This window comes from Oncorhynchus kisutch, linkage group LG1 (assembly GCF_002021735.2).
Source record: "Oncorhynchus kisutch isolate 150728-3 linkage group LG1, Okis_V2, whole genome shotgun sequence".
NCBI lineage: Eukaryota > Metazoa > Chordata > Actinopteri > Salmoniformes > Salmonidae > Oncorhynchus > Oncorhynchus kisutch.
In genome coordinates this window covers 5,008,090-5,028,951 of record NC_034174.2, presented here as the reverse complement: position 1 = coordinate 5,028,951, position 20,862 = coordinate 5,008,090, and the positions used below count along the sequence as shown (strand labels likewise).

Below are 20,862 nucleotides of genomic sequence, written 5' to 3'. Positions count from 1 at the left end.
AGAACAATCTGGCCTTAATGGTCATGTACTCTTATAATCTCCACCAGGCACAGCCAGAAAAGTACTGGCCACCCCTCAGAGCCTGGTTCCTCTCTACGCTTCTTTCTAGGTCCATGCCTATCTAGGGAGTTATTCTCTTTTTATCACATCTGAGCATATTTTCGTGTTTTGGGAACCTATCCTAACTCATGTTCTGTTATAATCTCCACCCGGCACAGCCAGAAGAGGACTGGCCACCCCTCATAGCCTGGTTCCTCTCTAGGTTTATAATCTCCACGCGGCACAGCCAGAAGAGGACTGGCCACCCCTCATAGCCTGGTTTCTTCCTAGGTTCTGACCTTTCTAGGGAGTTTTTCCTAGCCACCGTGCTTCTGCATCGGCATTGCTTGCCGTTTTGGGGTTTGACGCTGGGTTTCTTCATAAATAAATTTGATTGATTGATTTAATATTAGGAACATTGCGAAATAAATAAAGTAGGCCTAGTAAGCTGAATGGATCCTCCTCTTTTTAACAGAGGCCATCATTCTGTTTTCTCACGCAATTGCATTTCCTATAGAAATGCAATTATAGAAATGTTGTGCAACATTAGCTCATGGGCTCTAATGAACTGTTTGATTAGATTTTCGATTACATTTGCATTGATGTCCGAGTGATTAGAGGGACAATAGAGTGCTGAGTACCAGCTACTAATGACCATCAACATCCTCAGAGCTTGGAGAAGGCTAATTACTGTGACTAAATGTTCACTGGAATTGCCGTCATGACTTGTGACTGCCGGTGTGGCGGTAATAGGGTTACCCCAACAGCCCTAAGGGGGATTACTGCACATCCTTGCAGAGTGCAGAATAAAATAGTACCAAGGGGTATTCTGAGAACAGGGCTGCAGTGTGATATGGAGCCTATCATTGGCCTACTACCTCATAAATAGTTCAAATGTTTACTGTAAGAAAGTATGCCCTTGCTAATAAGGCATCAAACATCTATCATGTGCCAATATTTATGGGGTTTAAAGTACAGCCTTGTCGAGTGCCAATGGCTACCTGTGCATTTCCTGCTGGTGTCTTCCTTCTTGGAAGAGCTCATTAGTTTACAGTTGAAGTTCTCTTCCCAGTATTCTGCGAACCAGACGTTTCTCCTGTTGTTCTCCAGCGTCCGCGATGTGAAGTAGGCATCAAATCCTGTAGAGAGAAAAAAGACATATAAATCAACTCTTAAAACAAGTCGTAGGCCTCAAGAGCATCTTTAATATCAGAGTGTAGAGGTGGCAGCGTAGCCTAGTGGTTAGAGTGTAGAGGCAGCAGGTAGCCTAGTGGTTAGAGTGTGGAGGTGGCAGGTATCCTAGTGTTTAGAGTATAGAGGCAGCAGGGAGCCTAGTGGTTAGAGCTGTTGGACTAGTAACCGAAAGGTTGCAAGATCAAATCCTGGACCTGAAAAGGTACACATCTGTTGTTCTGCCCCTGAACAAAGGCAGTTAGCTCACTGTTCCTAGGCCATCATTGAAAATAATACTTTTTCTTAATTGACTTGCCTAGTTAAATAAAGGTTAAAAAAATCTGCTGCTTGTGTAGAAAAAGTCCTGTATCACATTGCGTATCTATTTAGACACGCTGTTTGAATTATTTGCAAAATGTAGGACATTTTACCTTCAAGCTTTATATTTGTCCAGTTCCTATTGCTCCTGTTTCCCCTGCTGAAATAGACCACTGTTGTGAAACCAGTATTTCAGGACATATTCCATTGCTGGAGATTACATTGTAAGTATTAGTAATTCAGGCTGATGAGTATTTCAGGAGAAATCTGCTTCCATTTTTCCTGAGTCTGTATCCCACATGACAACTTCTGGAACAGAGAACAAATGTTTGCATCTTTTCCAATGATAGTTTGTTCTTTTTCTATTTCAGACTGCGGAGACATGTCATTCAGGGAAGGCAGAGGCCCACCAGTTTTGAGCCCCACCTGTTTCGATAAAATAATATATATACAGTTGATGTCGGAAGTTTACATGCACTTACGTTGGAGTCCTTAAAACTCGTTTTTCAACCACTCTACAAATGTCATGTTAACAAATTATAGTTTTGACAAGTCGATTAGGACATCTACTTCGTGCATGACACAAGTAATTTTTCCAACAATTGTTTACAGACAGATTATTTCACTTATAATTCACTGAGTCACAATTCCAGTGGGTCAGAGGTTTACATACACTAAGTTGACTGTGCCTTTAAACAGCTTGGAAAATTCCAGAAAATTATGCCATGGCTTTAGAAGCTTCTGATAGGCTAACTGACATCATTTGAGTCAATTGGAGGTGTGTTTCAAGGCCTACTTTCAAACTCAGTGCCTCTTTGCTTGACATCATGGGAAAATCTAAAGAAATCAGCAAAGACCTCAGCATTTTTTTTTTGACCTCCACAAGTCTGGTTTGTCCGTGGCAGCAATTTCCAAAAGCATGAAGGTACCACGTTCATCTGTACAAACAATAGTACTCAAGTATAAACACCATGGGACCACGCAGCAGTCATACCGCTCAGGAATGAGACGCGTTCTGTCTCCTAGAGATGAACGTACTTTGATGAGAAAAGTGCAAATCAATCCCAGAACAGAAGCAAAGTACCTTGTGACGATGCTGGAGGAAACAGGTACAAAAGTATCTACATCCACAGTAAAACAAGTCCTATATCAACATAACTTGAAAGTCCTCTCAGCAAGGAAGAAGCCACTGCTCCGAAAGCGCCATACAAAAGACAGACTATGGTTTACAACTGCACATGGGGACAAAGATTGTACTTTTGGAGAAATGTCCTCTGGTCTGATGAAAAAAAAAATTGAACTGTTTGGCCATAATGACCATCATTCAGTTGGGGGAAAAAGGGGGAGGCTTGCAAGCCAAAGAACACCATCCCAACCGTGAAGCACAGGGGTGGCTGCATCATGTTGTGGGGGTGCTTTGCTGCAAGAGAGACTGGTGCACGTCCCAAAATAGATGACATCATGAGGATGGAAAATTATGTGGATATATTGAAGCAACACCAAGACATCAGTCAGGAAGTTAAAGCTTTGTTGCAAATGGGTCTTCCAAATGGACAATGACCCCAAGCATACTTCCAAAGTTGTGGCAAAATGGCTTAAGGATAACAAAGTCAAGGTTTTGGAGTGGCCATCAGAAAGCCCTGACCTCAATCCCATAGAAAATATGTGGCCAGAACTGAAAAAGCATGTGCGAGCAAGGAGGCTTACAAACCTGACTCAGTTACACAAGCTGTGTCAGGAGGAATGGGTCAAAATTCACCCAACGTATTGTGGGAAGCTTGTGGAAGGCTCCCCGAAATGTTTGACCCAAGATATTCAATTTAAAGGCAATGCTACCAAATACTAATTGAGTGTATGTAAACTTCTGACCCACTGGGAATGTGATGAAAGAAATAAAAGCTGAAATAAATCATTCTCTCCACTATTATTCTGACATTTCACATTCTAAAAATAAAGTGGTGTTCCTAACTAATTTTTACTAGGATTAAATGTCAGGAATTGTGAAAAACTGAGTTTAAATGTATTTGGCTAAGGTGTATGTAAACTTCCGACTACATATATAGTGACCAGTGATTCCATTATTAAACTGACCAGCGTTCCATTATTTATTTATTTGTTATTTTACCAGTTAAGTTGACTGAGAACACGTTCTCATTTGCAGCACCGACCTGGGGAATAGTTACAGGGGATTAATGAGCCAATTGTAAACTGGGGATTATTAGGTGACCATGATGGTTTGAGGGCCAGATTGTGAATTTAGCCAGGACACCGGGGTTAACATCCCTACTCTTACAATAAGTGTCATAGGATCTTTAATGACCTCAGAGAGTCAGGACACCCATTTAACGTCTCCCATCCGAAAGACGGCACCCTACACAGGGCAGTGTCCCAGATCATATCGGGAAATTTTTTATTTTTTTTTAGACCAGAGGAAAGAGTGCCTTCTACTGGTCCTCCAACACCACTTCCAGCAGCATCTGGTCTCCCATCCAGGGACCGACCAGGACCAACCCTGCTTAACTTCAGAAGCAAGCCAGCAGTGGTATGCAGGGTGGTGTGCTGCATACCACTGACCAGTGTTCCATTATTAAAGTAGCCAGTGTTCCATTATTAAAGTAGCCAGTGTTCCATTATTAAAGTTGCCAGTGTTCCATTATTAAAGTGGCCAGTGTTCCATTATTAAAGTGGCCAGTGTTCCATTATTAAAGTGGCCAGTGTTCCATTATTAAACTGACCGGTGTTCCATTATTAAACTGACCGGTGTTCCATTATTAAACTGACTGGTGTTCCATTATTAAAGTAGCCAGTGTTCCATTATTAAAGTGGCCAGTGTTCCATTATTAAACTGACCGGTGTTCCATTATTAAAGTGGCCAGTGTTCCATTATTAAAGTGACCAGTGTTCCATTATTAAGCTGACCGGTGTTCCATTATTAAAGTAGTCAGTGTTCCATTATTAAAGTGGCCAGTGTTCCATTATTAAAGTGGCCAGTGTTCCATTATTAAAGTAGCCAGTGTTCCATTATTAAAGTGGCCAGTGTTCCATTATTAAAGTGGCCAGTGTTCCATTATTAAAGTAGCCAGTGTTCCATTATTAAATTGGCCAGTGTACCATTAGTAAGTGGCCAGTGTACCATTATTAAACTGGCCAGTGTTCCATTATTAAAGTGACCAGTGTTCCATTATTAACTGACCGGTGTTCCATTATTAAACTGACCAGTGTTCCACTATTAAAGTAGCCAGTGTTCCACTATTAAAGTAGCCAGTGTTCCATTATTAAACTGACCGGTGTTCCATTATTAAAGTGGCCAGTGTTCCATTATTAAAGTGACCAGTGTTCCATTATTAAGCTGACCGGTGTTCCATTATTAAAGTAGTCAGTGTTCCATTATTAAAGTGGCCAGTGTTCCATTATTAAAGTGGCCAGTGTTCCATTATTAAAGTAGCCAGTGTTCCATTATTAAAGTGGCCAGTGTTCCATTATTAAAGTGGCCAGTGTTCCATTATTAAAGTAGCCAGTGTTCCATTATTAAATTGGCCAGTGTACCATTAGTAAGTGGCCAGTGTACCATTATTAAACTGGCCAGTGTTCCATTATTAAAGTGACCAGTGTTCCATTATTAACTGACCGGTGTTCCATTATTAAACTGACCAGTGTTCCACTATTAAAGTAGCCAGTGTTCCACTATTAAAGTAGCCAGTGTTCCATTATTAAACTGACCGGTGTTCCATTATTAAAGTGGCCAGTGTTCCATTATTAAAGTGACCAGTGTTCCATTATTAAGCTGACCGGTGTTCCATTATTAAAGTGGCCAGTGTTCCATTATTAAAGTGGCCAGTGTTCCATTATTAAAGTGGCCAGTGTTCCATTATTAAAGTAGCCAGTGTTCCATTATTAAAGTGGCCAGTGTTCCATTATTAAAGTGGCCAGTGTTCCATTATTAAAGTAGCCAGTGTTCCATTATTAAATTGGCCAGTGTACCATTAGTAAGTGGCCAGTGTACCATTATTAAACTGGCCAGTGTTCCATTATTAAAGTGACCAGTGTTCCATTATTAACTGACCGGTGTTCCATTATTAAACTGACCAGTGTTCCACTATTAAAGTAGCCAGTGTTCCACTATTAAAGTAGCCAGTGTTCCATTATTAAACTGACCGGTGTTCCATTATTAAAGTGGCCAGTGTTCCATTATTAAACTGGCCAGTGTTCCATTATTAAAGTAGCCAGTGTTCCATTATTAAAGTAGCCAGTGTTCCATTATTAAACTGGCCAGTTTTCCATTATTAAAGTAGCCAGTGTTCCATTATTAAACTGGCCAGTGTTCCATTATTAAAGTAGCCAGTGTTCCATTATTAAAGTAGCAAGTGTTCCATTATTAAAGTAGCCAGTGTTCCATTATTAAACTGGCCAGTGTTCCATTATTAAAGTAGCCAGTGTTCCATTATTAAACTGGCCAGTGTTCCATTATTAAAGTAGCCAGTGTTCCATTATTAAACTGGCCAGTGTTCCATTATTAAAGTAGCCAGTGTTCCATTATTAAACTGGCCAGTGTTCCATTATTAAAGTAGCCAGAGTTCCATTATTAAAGTAGCCAGTGTTCCATTATTAAAGTAGCCAGTGTTCCATTATTATAGAGACAGAGAGAGACATAGAGAGTGAGAGAGAAAAACAAAAGAGAGGCCATTTAATCAATAGGGCACTTCAGGAAAAAGAAAACTCTAGCTTCTTCCTCTACCTTCTGCATTCTGTATGCCCTGAAATTATCTAAGCTTTGATTATGAAAATCTAAAGCACAAATTACACTCTGATTAATCACTGTAATCATTTGACTGACTAGTGTTGAGAGACATGTCATTCTTACTGTTGGAAGACCCTTTTCGCATTTCCGTTTAAGTGGATACCAATCTGATCCACTTAGTCTGTCTGTTTTGCGTGAGCCTGACAAATGTCTCTCTGACTGGATGTGACATTGTTATCATTATATTGCAAACTACTGCAAAGTAACTACAGTGGTTAAAAGGGTACATTACTGTTCTACGAGAAACGACACAGCTTCATCTCCCAACCAATATGATAATTGGCAGTTGCAAACATTAGTTCTCTCTTTGTTCGCTAAATCTGACCGAAAATGTTGGGATTAGATGTTGTTCAGCATGAAATGAAGTTACCATCATTCACTATATAAAATTAAACTTGGTTTCCCCCCCAAATAATAGAGGCAACCTGTAGAGTTGTTAGACTGATGTCGTTCTTTCCGCCTCAAAGCCCCATTCTGTAATTACTTAACTCAAGGGCCTCCTGAGTGACGTTTCTAGAGGGTCACGTAAAAAAAAAAATTATGAATTCTCAACTAAACAGACAAATAACGACAGATCTTAATATTCTACAAATCAATTGATACAACCATTAAACCATGAAGTGTGTCAGTGAGTAGGGATCTGATAACACATTGGGTTCCAACTGGCACCCTATTCAGTATGCAGTGCACTACATTTGACCAGGACCCATAAGGCTAGTGCACTATACAGGGAATAGGGTTCCATTTGGGACAGGGAATACTTCATTTTGCTCGATATTGGAGCCACAGTCTGGGACGTCTGAAGTACACAGGAGAAATCAGGTTACAGAGCTCTGTGTGTGTGTGTGTGTGTGTGTGTGTGTGTGTGTGTGTGTGTGTGTGTGTGTGTGTGTGTGTGTGTGTGTGTGTGTCTGTCTGTCTGTGTCTCTCTCTGTGTGTGTCTCTGGATGTGTGTGTGTGTGTCTCTCTGTGTGTGTGTGTGTGTGTGTCTCTCTTTGTGTGTGTGTCTCTCTGTGTGTGTGTGTGTGTGTATGTGTGTCTCTGGGTGTGTGTGTGTGTGTGTGGGGTGTGTGTGTCTGTGTTTCTGTCTGTCTGTGTCTCTCTCTGTGTGTGTCTCTGGGTGTGTGTGTGTGTGTGTGTGTGTGTCTCTCTCTCTGTGTGTGTGTGTGTGTGTGTGTGTGTGTGTGTGTGTGTGTGTGTGTGTGTGTGTGTGTGTGTGTGTGTGTGTGTGTGTGTGTGTGTCACAGACACATCTGAAGTACACAGAGAACAGATCACACGTATCAGAGAGAACTGCCATTTACTGTATAGTGCCATTTGGTTTCTAAAGAAATGTCTAATTTAGACAAGTATTCATACCACTGAATCAATACTTTGTAGAAGCATTTTGACAGTGATTACAGCTGAGAGTCTTTCTGGCTGAGTCTCTAACAGCTTTCCACACCTGGATTGTGCAACATTTGCCCATTTATTCTTTTCAAAAGTTCTTCAAGTTCTGTCAAATTGGTTGTTGATCATTGCTAGACAACCATTCAGGTCTTGCCATAGATTTGTAAGTAGATTTAAGTCAAACCTGTAACTTGGCCACTCAGGAACATTCACTGTCTTCTTGGTAAGCAAACTCCAGTGTAGATTTGGCCTTGTGTTTTAGGTTGTTGTCCTGCTGTAAGGTGAAAGGAACGCAGACTGAACCATGTTTTCGTCTAGGATATTGCCTTTTTTTTATCCTGAGAAATTCCTGAATCCTTAACGATTGCAAGCACACCGTACCGATAGACATGATCCAACCACTACTGTGCTTGAAAACATGGAGAGCGGCACTCACTGTGTTAATTGCTTTACCACAAAAAATGTTTTTGCAGTATTACTTTACTGCCAGAATGAATGTTTTGGAATATTTTTTATCCTGTACAGGCTTCCTTCTTTTCACTCTGTCAACTACAATGTTGTTGATCCATCCTCAGTGTTCTCCTATCACAGCCATTAAACTCTGTCATTTAGGTTACTGTTATGGAGTAACTACAATGTGGTTGATCCATCCTCAGTGTTCTCCTATCACAGCCATTAAACTCTGTCATTTAGGTTACTGTTATGGAGTAACTACAATGTGGTTGATCCATCCTCAGTGTTCTCCTATCACAGCCATTAAACTCTGTCATTTAGGTTAGTATTATGGAGTAACTACAATGTTGTTGATCCATCCTCAGTTTTCTCCTATCACAGCCATTAAACTCTGTCATTTAGGTTAGTATTGTGGAGTAACTACAATGTTGTTGATCCATCCTCAGTATTCTCCTATCACAGCCTTTAAACTCTGTCATTTAGGTTAGTATTGTGGAGTAACTACAATGTTGTTGATCCATCCTCAGAGTTCTCCTATCACAGCCATTAAACTCTGTCCTTTAGGTTAGTATTGTGGAGTAACTACAATGTTGTTGATCCATCCTCAGTGTTCTCCTATCACAGCCATTAAACTCTGTCCTTTAGGTTACTGTTATGGAGTAACTACAATGTTGTTGACCCATCCTCAGTGTTCTCCTATCACAGCCATTAAACTCTGTCATTTAGGTTACTGTTATGGAGTAACTACAATGTGGTTGATCCATCCTCAGTGTTCTCCTATCACAGCCATTAAACTCTGTCATTTAGGTTAGTATTATGGAGTAACTACAATGTTGTTGATCCATCCTCAGTTTTCTCCTATCACAGCCATTAAACTCTGTCATTTAGGTTAGTATTGTGGAGTAACTACAATGTTGTTGATCCATCCTCAGTGTTCTCCTATCACAGCCTTTAAACTCTGTCCTTTAGGTTAGTATTGTGGAGTAACTACAATGTTGTTGATCCATCCTCAGTGTTCTCCTATCACAGCCTTTAAACTCTGTCCTTTAGGTTAGTATTGTGGAGTAACTACAATGTTGTTGATCCATCCTCAGTGTTCTCCTATCACAGCCATTAAACTCTGTCCTTTAGGTTACTGTTATGGAGTAACTACAATGTTGTTGACCCATCCTCAGTGTTCTCCTATCACAGCCATTAAACTCTGTCATTTAGGTTACTGTTATGGAGTAACTACAATGTTGTTGATCCATCCTCAGTGTTCTCCTATCACAGCCATTAAACTCTGTCATTTAGGTTAGTATTATGGAGTAACTACAATGTTGTTGACCCATCCTCAGTGTTCTCCTTTCACAGCCATTAAACTCATGTCATTTTTCCCTATGTCACCACTGGCCTCATGGTGATGGAAGGACGCCTGTATCTTTGTAGTGAATGGGATGTATTGATACACCATCGAAAATGTAATTAACAACTACCAATCTACCAATAGGTGTCCTTCTTTCTAGGGCATTGGAAAACCTCCCTGGTCTTTGTGGTTGAATTTGTGGTTGAAATTCACTGCTCAACTGAGGGACCTTACAGATAGTTGTATGTGTGGAGCACAGAGATGAGGTAATCATTACAACATCATGTTAAACACTGTTATTACACACTAAGGAGTTGAATACTTAATGACTCACGAAAGTTCTGATTTTTAACACATTTTGTAAAAATGTCTAAAAACATAATTCCACTTTTGAAATTATGGGGTATTGTGTGTAGGCCAGTGAGACACAATCTCAATTTAATCCACTATAAAGTCAGACTGTAACACAACAAACATGTGAAAAAAGTCAAGAGGGGTGAATGCTATCTGAAGGCACAGATAGCTGGTTTGCTTATCGATCACTGATAATAAACATTTAGCAATGCAATAATGTAGCCTAAATCAAGTGTAGGCATCTTGCTTATCTTATTGCATTATCCTGCTTGAATGCATAGACACTATTCCAAAAGCTCTCGGGGGTTGTGAACACTTGACTCACGTACTTTTGAAAATAGGATTGTTATTACGTTATATTTGTATCGTCATGCTCCCTGATCGTGTGAGGGTAGGAAAGAGATGAAACGTGGATCAACAATGCATGGGTTTTTGGGGCTCTTTCAAAATATCACTTTTTTTCATATGACAGCATTTCCACACGTTTCCCCGCGACATAAGTTACATTCCATTATATTCTTACTGTCAAATATAGGTATATAGCTATACTACTATAGGCTGTGTGTGTGTTGACAGTGATCGGGATGTCTCGTCTGTTCAATTGAACAAAATAGCAAAAATATTTATTAATTAATAATTAATTTATTAATTTATTAATATTTATGCATCTCTGGCCCCAATTAAAAAACAAAACAAAACAAATACTGCTAATTAAATTCGTAATATGAAAAAAAATTAACTAAACTCAAACTCAAAAATATGCCATTCTATTCCTTTTGAAAATACTTTGTCATTGGTGTTATAATGTTTCTTAGGACCTGCCTAAACAAATGAATAATGGATTTTTTTTTTTTATGGTGTATAGTCTCAATGGATGTATTAAAATAGACAACCACCTACATCTGCACACCACTACTACCACTCGTCTCCAGCATACCAGCATGCACCCAGGATGTATAACAGCAGGCAATAATAATGGGTTAAAGAACAAATGCTTATTTTCATCGACGGCCTACCAGGGAACAGTGGGGTTAACTATCTTGTTCAGGGGCAGAACGATAGATTTGCACCTTGTCAGCTCAGAGATTTGATCTTGCAACCTTTTCGGTTACTAGTTCAACAGCTCCAACCACTAGGCTACCTGCCAGCCCCATCCAGTAAAGGCAGAATACTGTGTAAATCCTGTGTGAAAGGAGTCCGTGCATGTACAAGCATTCTGTGTGTGTTTTTTGTGTGGCAGAGGGGGTTGATAGAGCTCTAACTGAGGATCCTGGGCACAATTAGAGAGAACCTTGCTGTAGAACCTCATCTAAAACAACAACAATTAGAGAGAACCCCGCTGTAGAATCTCATCTAAAACAACAACAATTAGAGAGAACCCTGCTGTCGAACCTCATCTAAAACAACAACAATTAGAGAGAACCCTGCTGTCGAACCTCATCTAAAACAACAACAATTAGAGAGAACCCTGCTGTCGAACCTCATCTAAAACAACAACAATTAGAGAGAACCCCGCCGTAGAACCTAATCTAAAACAACAACAAGAGGCCAAAACACACACAGTACCAAGCCGGGATTTTAATAGCTGAATAGTGACTAAATAGGAAGGATGAAATGCCATGAGATGAGGTTGAAGGGAGACAATGACTCTCTCTTGTTAATATTAAGATTGAAGTTAAGATTGAAGTGAAGTCCTGATTTCAGAATGATTAGAAAACGATACTGGAAGTCAGTAGGATGTAAGGTTCAAGTGTTTTTCCATGCAACTTTACCAGAAAAAAGTTGTTTGAAAAAAAAAGTTGCCTAGTTAAAAGAGTCGAATTAAAACATTTAATACAAAACAAAACTAGTTGGGCTAAAATTAATACTTACACAGAAGAGTCACATACATGTCTTAATTTGTGGAATTTAATTTCTTCTTAATGCGTTTGAGCCAATCAGTTGTGTTGTGACAAGGTAGGGTTGGTATATAGAAGATAGCCCTATTTGGTAAAAGACCAAGTCCATATTATGGCAAGAACAGCTCAAATAAGCAACGAGAAACAACAGTCCATCACTACTTTAAGACATGAACGTCAGTCTTTATGGAACATTTCAAGAACTTTGAAAGTTTCTTCAAGTGCAGTCATAAAAACCGTCAAGCACTATGATGAAATTGGCTCTAATGAGGACCGCCAAAGGAAAGGAAGACCCAGACTTACCTCTACTGCAGAAGATACGTTTGTTAGAGTTAACTGCACCTCAGATTGCAGCCCAAACAAATGCTTCACAGAGTTCAAGTAACAGACACATCTCAACATCAACTGTTCAGAGAGAACTGCATGAATCAGCAATTCGAATTGCTGCAAATAAACCACTACTAAAGGACACCAATAAGATGAAGAGACTTGCTTGGGCCAAGAAACACGAGCAATGGACATTAGACCGGTGGAAATCTGTCCTTTGGTCTGATTAGTCAAGAAATTGTATCTTTGGTTCCAACCTCCGTGTCTTTCTGAGACGCAGAGTTGGTGATCTCTGCATGTGTGGTTCCCACCGTGAAGCAAGGAGGAAGAGTGTAAGGGTTATTTGACCAAGGAGAGTGATGGAGTGCTGCATCAGATGACCTGGCCTCCACAATCAACCGATATCAACCCAAATTAGATGGTTTGGGATGAGTTGGACCTCAGAGTGAAGGAAAAACAGCCAACAATGTGGGAACTCATGACCGATTGCATCACCACCTGGTATGGCAACTGCTCGGCATCTGCTCGGCATCTGACCGTAAGGCGCTACAGATGGTAGTGCGAACGGCCCAGTACATAACTGGGGCCAAGCTTCCTGCCATCCAGGACCCATATAATAGGAGGTGTCAGAGGAAAGCCCATAAAATTGTCAGACTCCAGTCACCCAAGTTATAGACCATTTTCTCTGGTACCGCACGGCAAGCAGTACCGGAGCACCAAGTCTAGGACCAAAAGTCTCCTCAACAACTTTTACCCCCAAGTCATAAGACTGCTGAACAATTAATCAAATCGCCACCGTAAAATGTACATTGACTCCCCCCCTCTCCTCCTACTCACTGTTTGTTTGTTACCTATGTATAGTCACTTCGCCCCTACATGTACAGATTACCCCAACTAGCCTGTACCCCTCCACACTGACTCGGCACCGGTGCCCCCAGAAAAAAATAGCCTCCACACTGACTCGGTACCGGTGCCCCCTGAAAAAATAGCTTCCACACTGACTCGGTACCGGTGCCGCCTGTATATAGCCTCCACACTGACTCAGTACCGGTGCCCCCTGTATATAACCTCCACACTGACTCTGTACCGGTGCCCCCTGTATATAACCTCCACACCTACTCTGTACCAGTGCCCCCTTTAAATACCCTCCACATTGACTCTGTACCGGTGCCCTCTGTATATAGCCTCCACATTGACTCTGTACCGTAATACCCTGTATATACCCTCCACATTGACAATGTACCGGTGCCCCCTGTATATAGCCTCCACATTGACTCTGTACCGGTGCCCCCTGTATATAGCCTCCACATTGACTCTGTACCATAAATACCCTGTATATAGCCTCCACATTGACTCTGTACCGTAATACCCTGTATATAGCCTCCACATTGACTCTGTACCAGTGCCCCCTGTATATAGCCTCCACATTTACTCTTTACCGGTGCCCCCTGTATAAAGCCTCCACAAAGACTGTGTACCGTAACACCCTGTATATAGCCTCCACGCTGACTCTGCACCGTAACACCCTGTATAAAGCCTCGTTATTGCATTCCAGGTGAAGCTGGTTGAGAGAATGCCAAGAGTGTGCAAAGCTGTCATCATATCAAAGGGCGGCTACTTTGAAGAATCTCAAGTATAAAATCTATTTTGATTTGTTTAACACTTTTTTGGTTAATACATGATTCCATATGTGTTATTTCATAGTTTTGATGTCTTCACTATTATTCTACAATGTAGAAAATAGTCAAAATAAAAAAAAAACATTGAATGAGTGTGTCCAAACTTTTGACTGGTACTGTATAAGGTACTGTATACCCTATAAGGTCACATAGTCAGCAAAGACTACGGAATAAGCTAGTGTTGTCGTCGTCCCCTCCCTCGGGGAAACGCTTTTTAATTAAAGAAATATAGAAAAGTAAAGGAGGGGAATGAGTAAAGGGAGTGGTACGGGGGGGCTGAGATGGCGATCCTGATCAGTGTCAGAACTCAAATCTCTCCTTCGTTCTCTAATCGTTTCTCTTTGGAACACTCTACCACCTCCGTCAGAGCGATCTAGTGTGACAGGCTGCCAGTGGGAATTCTGAATGAACTAGCTAACTGATAAACACATGTAAGCATCCAGCGAGTGATGTAAGGCAAGCCAGCCAGCCACAGAACGAGCTAGCTAACTGGTAAACATGCCTCACAAGATAGGCTACTGCAAGGCAGCCGCACACAACACAAACTAGCAAACTGGTACACAAGCACCCCGTTTACTGCAAGGCAAGCCAGTCACACATTATGAGCAAGCTAACTGGTACACAATGCATCCAGTTAGGGTACCCTAAGTCAGGCCTGCCACAAACAGAATGGGTTAGCTAACTGGTACAGTACCTGTAGAGAGAACTGCCAGCCACACAGAGTATGAGCTAGCTAACTGGTACAGTACCTGTAGAGAGAACTGCCAGCCTCACAGAGTATGAGCTAGCTAACTGGTACAGTACATGTAGAGAGAACTACCAGCCACACAGAGTATGAGCTAGCTAACTGGTACAGTACATGTAGAGAGAACTGCCAGCCACACAGAGTATGAGCTAGCATCCACTGAGGGTACGCAACAAATCATCCAGTGTTTTGCAAGCGAGTCACACAGCAAAAAGCTAGCTAACTCGTACACTAGCATCCAGAGAGTAAGTCAAACACCTACACCTGCGTCTAAAACACACACAATCCTCCAAATCAAACGACATAAAGAACACTGAGGGTTAGTGGATCCTTGGGATAAAAACAAAACTCAAATACTTCCCATGTACCAAGTTGAAATGCACGACAATGGCACAACAGTATCTGTGCTGAGGTACTGTAAGTGTGCATAAGGGACATACAGTGCCTTGCGAAAGTATTCGGCCCCCTTGAACTTTGCGACCTTTTGCCACATTTCAGGCTTCAAACATAAAGATATAAAACTGTATTTTTTTGTGAAGAATCAACAACAAGTGGGATACAATCATGAAGTGGAACGACATTTATTGGATATTTGAAACTTTTTCAACAAATCAAAAACTGAAAAATTGGGCGTGCAAAATTATTCAGCCCCCTTAAGTTAATACTTTGTAGCGCCACCTTTTGCTGCGATTACACCTGTAAGTCGCTTGGGGTATGTCTCTATCAGTTATGCACATCGAGAGACTGACATTTTTCCCATTCCTCCTTGCAAAACAGCTCGAGCTCAGTGAGGTTGGATAGAGAGCATTTGTGAACAGCAGTTTTCAGTTCTTTCCACAGATTCTCGATTGGATTCAGGTCTGGACTTTGACTTGGCCATTCTAACACCTGGATATGTTTATTTTTGAACCATTCCATTGTAGATTTTGCTTTATGTTTTGGATCATTGTCTTGTTGGAAGACAAATCTCCGTCCCAGTCTCAGGTCTTTTGCAGACTCCATCAGGTTTTCTTCCAGAATGGTCCTGTATTTGGCTCCATCCATCTTCCCATCAATCTTAACCATCTTCCCTTTCCCTGCTGAAGAAAAGCAGGCCCAAACCATGATGCTGCCACCACCATGTTTGACAGTGGGGATGATGTGTTCAGGGTGATGAGCTGTGTTGCTTTTACGCCAAACATAACGTTTTGCATTGTTGCAAAAAAGTTCAATTTTGGTTTCATCTGACCAGAGCACCTTCTTCCACATGTTTGGTGTGTCTCCCAGGTGGCTTGTGGCAAACTTTAAACAACACTTTTTATGGATATCTTTAAGAAATGGCTTTCTTCTTGCCACTCTTCCATAAAGGCCAGATTTGTGCAATATACGACTGATTGTTGTCCTATGGACAGAGTCTCCCACCTCTGCTGTAGATCTCTGCAGTTCATCCAGAGTGATCATGGGCCTCTTGGCTGCATCTCTGATCAGTCTTCTCCTTGTATGAGCTGAAAGTTTAGAGGGACGGCCAGGTCTTGGTAGATTTGCAGTGGTCTGATACTCCAACCATTTCAATATTATCACTTGCACAGTGCTCCTTGGGATGTTTAAAGCTTGGGAAATCTTTTTGTATCCAAATCCGCCTTTAAACTTCTTCACAACAGTATCTCGGACCTGCCTGGTGTGTTCCTTGTTCTTCATGATGCTCTCTGCGCTTATAACGGACCTCTGAGACTATCACAGTGCAGGTGCATTTATACGGAGACTTGATTACACACAGGTGGATTGTATTTCATCATCATTAGTCATTTAGGTCAACATTGGATCATTCAGAGATCCTCACTGAACTTCTGGAGAGAGTTTGCTGCACTGAAAGTAAAGGGGCTGAATAATTTTGCACGCCCAATTTTTCAGTTTTTGATTTGTAAATTTTTTGTGGAAAATATCCAATAAATGTCGTTCCACTTCATGATTGTGTCCCACTTGTTGTTGATTCTTCACAGAAAAATACAGTTTTATATCTTTATGTTTGAAGCCTGAAATGTGGCAAAAGGTCGCAAAGTTCAAGGGGGCCGAATACATTCGCAAGGCACTGTACATCTCTTTTGGACGTATCCAAAGATTCTAATCCCCTTGTCTTCCTTTATCTCTCTCTCTGTGGTAGACCAGACACATCAGGGCTCTGTCTGTCTGTCTGTCTGTCTGTCTGTCTGTCTGTCTGTCTGTCTGTCTGTCTGTCTGTCTGTCTGTCTGTCTGTCTGTCTGTCTGTCTGTCTGTCTCTCTGTGGTAGACCAGACACATCAGGGCTCTGTCTGTCTGTCTGTCTGTCTGTCTGTCTGTCTGTCTGTCTGTCTGTGTTAGACCAGATACATCAGGGCTCTGTCTGTCTGTCTGTCTGTCTGTCTGTCTGTCTGTGTTAGACCAGACACATCAGGGCTCTGTCTGTCTGTCTGTCTGTCTGTCTGTCTCTCTCTGTGGTAGACCAGACACATCAGGGCTCTGTCTGTCTGTCTGTCTGTCTGTCTGTCTGTCTGTCTGTCTGTCTGTCTGTCTGTCTGTCTGTCTGTCTGTCTGTCTGTCTGTCTGTCTGTCTGTCTGTCTGTCTGTGGTAGACCAGACACATCAGGGCTCTGTCTGTCTGTCTGTCTGTCTGTCTGTCTGTCTGTCTGTCTGTCTGTCTGTCTGTCTGTCTGTCTGTCTCTCTGTGGTAGACCAGACACATCAGGGCTCTGTCTGTCTGTCTGTCTGTCTGTGTTAGACCAGATACATCAGGGCTCTGTCTGTCTGTCTGTCTGTCTGTCTGTCTGTCTGTCTGTCTGTGTTTGACCAGACACATCAGGGCTCTGTCTGTCTGTCTGTCTGTCTGTCTCTCTCTGTGGTAGACCAGACACATCAGGGCTCTGTCTGTCTGTCTGTCTGTCTGTCTGTCTGTCTGTCTGTGGTAGACCAGACACATCAGGGCTCTGTCTGTCTGTCTGTCTGTCTGTCTGTCTGTCTGTCTGTCTGTCTGTCTGTCTGTCTGTCTGTCTGTCTGTCTGTCTGTCTGTCTGTGTAAGACCAGATACATCAGGGCTCTGTCTGTCTGTCTGTGTTAGACCAGATACATCAGGGCTCTGTCTGTCTGTCTGTCTGTCTGTCTGTCTGTCTGTCTGTCTGTGGTAGACCAGACACATCAGGGCTCTGTCTGTCTGTCTGTCTGTCTGTCTGTCTGTCTGTCTGTCTGTCTGTCTGTCTGTCTGTCTGTCTGTGTTAGACCAGATACATCAGGGTTCTGTCTGTCTGTCTGTCTGTCTCTGTCTGTCTGTCTGTCTGTCTGTCTGTCTGTCTGTCTGTCTGTCTGTCTGTCTGTCTGTCTGTCTGTCTGTCTGTCTGTCTGTCTGTGGTAGACCAGACACATCAGGGCTCTGTCTGCCTGTCTGTCTGTCTGTGTTAGACCAGATACATCAGGGCTCTGTCTGTCTGTCTGTCTGTCTGTCTGTCTGTCTGTCTGTCTGTCTGTCTGTCTGTCTGTCTGTCTGTCTGTCTGTCTGTCTGTCTGTCTGTCTGTCTGTCTGTATGTGTTAGACCAGATACATCAGGGCTTTGTCTGTCTGTCTGTGGTAGACCAGACACATCTGGGCTCTGTCTGTCTGTCTGTCTGTCTGTCTGTCTGTCTGTCTGTCTGTCTGTCTGTCTGTCTGTCTGTCTGTCTGTCTGTCTGTCTGTCTGTCTGTCTGTCTGTCTGTCTGTGGTAGACCAGACACATCAGAGCTCTGTCTGTCTGTCTGTCTGTCTCTCTATGTTAGACCAGACACATCAGGGATGTCTTCCGGTCGCCTTTCAACATGACATGTTGCAAACAGTTTCCCGCCGCAAGGCAATCAAACAAGCTAAGTGTCAGTATGGAGACAAAGTAGAGTGGCAATTCAAAGGCTCAGACACGAGACGTATGCGGCTGGGTTTACACTCAATTCCAGATTACAAAAGGTTAACCAGCCCCGTTGCGGACACCGATGTCTTGCTCCCAGACACATTAAACAACTTTTTGCTCGCTTTGAGGACAATACAGTTCCACTGACACGGCCTGCTACCAAAACTTGCGGGCTCTCCTTCACCACGGCCAACGTGAGTAAAACATTTAAATGTATTAACCCTCGCAAGGCTGCCGGCCCAGACGACATCCCTAGCCGCGTCCTCAGAGCATGCGCAGAACAGCTGGCTGGTGTGTTTATGTACATATTCAATCAATCATTATCCTAGTCTGCTGTGCCCACATGCTTCAAGAGGGCCACCATTGTTCCTGTTCCCAAGAAAGCTAAGGTAACTGAGCTAAATGACTATCAGCCCGTAGCACTCACTTCCGTCATCATGAAGTGCTTTGAGAGACTAGTCAAGGATCATATTACCTCCACCCTACCTGACACCTTAGACCCACTCCAATTTGCTTACCACCCCAATAGGTCCACAGACGACGCAATCACACTGCACACTACCCTGTCCCATCTGGAAAAGAGGAATACCTATGTAAGAATGCTGTTCATCGATTACAGCTCAGCATTTAACACCATAGTACCCTCCAAACTCGTCATTAAGTTCGAGACCCTGGGTCTCGACCCCGCCCTGTGCAACTGGGTCCTGGACTTTCTGACGGGCCACCCCCAGGTGGTGAGGGAAGGAAACAACATCTCCACCCCGCTGATCCTCAACACTGGGGCCCCACAAGGGTGCGTTCTCAGCCATCTTCTGTACTCCCTGTTCACCCATGACTGCGTGGCCATGCACGTCTCCAACTGAATCATCAAGTTTGTAGACAACACTACAGTGGTAGGCTTGAATACCAACAACAATGAGACGGCCTACAGGGAGGAGGTGAGGGCCCTCAGAGTATTGTGTCAGGAAAATAACCTCACACTCAACGTCAAAGGAGATGTTTGTGGACTTCAGGAAACAGCAGAGGGAGCACCCCACTATCCACATCGACAGGATAGTTGTGGACAACGTGGAAAGTTGTAAGTTCCTCGGCGTACACATCACGGACGAACTGAAATGGTCCACCCACACAGACAGCGTGGTGAAGAAGGCTGCAGCAGCGCCTCTTCACCCGGAGGAGGCTGAAGAAATTTGGCTTGACATCGAAAACACTCACAAACTTTTACAGATGCACAATCGAGAGTATCCTGTCAGGCTGTATCACCGCCTGGTATGGCAACTACTCCGCCCACAACCGTAAGGCTCGTCAGAGGGTAGTGAGGTGTCGTGTCTCTGGCTATGCTGGATTAAGTGATATGACATGCTATTCTATAAAATCCTTTCTCTGTAATTAATATTACCTAATTGAGCTAATCATGTAAATGTAATTAACTAGAGAGTCGGGGCACCACAAAATAATATTTATAGAGCAGTTGTCTTCCGAATAAACTGTTAATGACCTAGTAATATTTTACATCAATGGCAGTCAATATTAATCGTCACCTTATTTCAGTCTCATCTGAAAGTTGTAAATTCTTGGTTATCTTCATGAACCCTGGCTAACAAGTTGAATCAGTAATGTAAAATTGGGTTTAATTATTTATTTACTAAATACCTAACTAATCACACAGAATTACATATACACAGAATGAATCATACCTTGATTACAAATTACGTCATAAAGGAAAATGTGCCTAGTGGGCGGAACAGATATGACAGCTGGTTACACAAAGAAAAGGACGCTGGGTTTGAGTGACAGAGCGGGAAGACTGAGGAACAAAGGGAGAAGCCAAGTCTCTATCGTAAATACAGAATCTTATGCATTCTAAATTACCGCCCATTTGGAAAAGGAAAATGCAATAAATATTTACTCTGAGCTGCGCTTCGGTAGGTTGGTGGTAGATGGAAGGCCGTGTTGCCCAACATAGTCCTTTGAAGAATGTATCTGCTGGTAAACCAAATACATTCTAGTAACGTCGTTGTGTGGTAGACGGGATACTCTGTCTGTTCTTTCCTAGCCCCCGTTTGCAGCTTCTGTCGCTAACTCAACGGCTAGGAGGTATCACTTCTGTAGTGAGTTAGAGTTCAAAGTTCATACCATTCGCAACCAAAGCTCACGCTGAGGTTGGCTTCGTTCTGTAGTTATTATCTCTTGTCTTTCTCCCCCATCTCTTGTCTTTCCCCATCTCTCTTCCCTCCCCATCTCTTGTCTTTCTCCCCCATCTCTTGTCTTTCTCCCTATCTCTTGTCTTTCTCCCTCTTCCCTCCCCCATCTCTTGTCTTTCTCCCCCATCTCTTGTCTTTCTCCCCCATCTCTTGACTTTCTCCCCCATCTCTTGTCTTTCTCCCCCATCTCTTGCCTTTCTCCCCCATCTCTTGTCTTTCTCCCTATCTCTTGTCTTTCTCCCTCTTCCCTCCC

General features: G+C 42.5%; 1 protein-coding gene across 1 annotated transcript in view; it reads right to left on the bottom strand.

The window, feature by feature from the left end:
* LOC109882700 (metabotropic glutamate receptor 7-like) overlaps positions 1-20,862 on the bottom strand; it is a 393,305-nt gene that overhangs the window by 187,114 nt on the left and 185,329 nt on the right. The window contains exon 5 of the mRNA XM_031798073.1: positions 1,041-1,178. Coding sequence (XP_031653933.1) covers positions 1,041-1,178 — 138 coding nt within the window. The remainder of the gene's footprint in view (positions 1-1,040; positions 1,179-20,862) is intronic.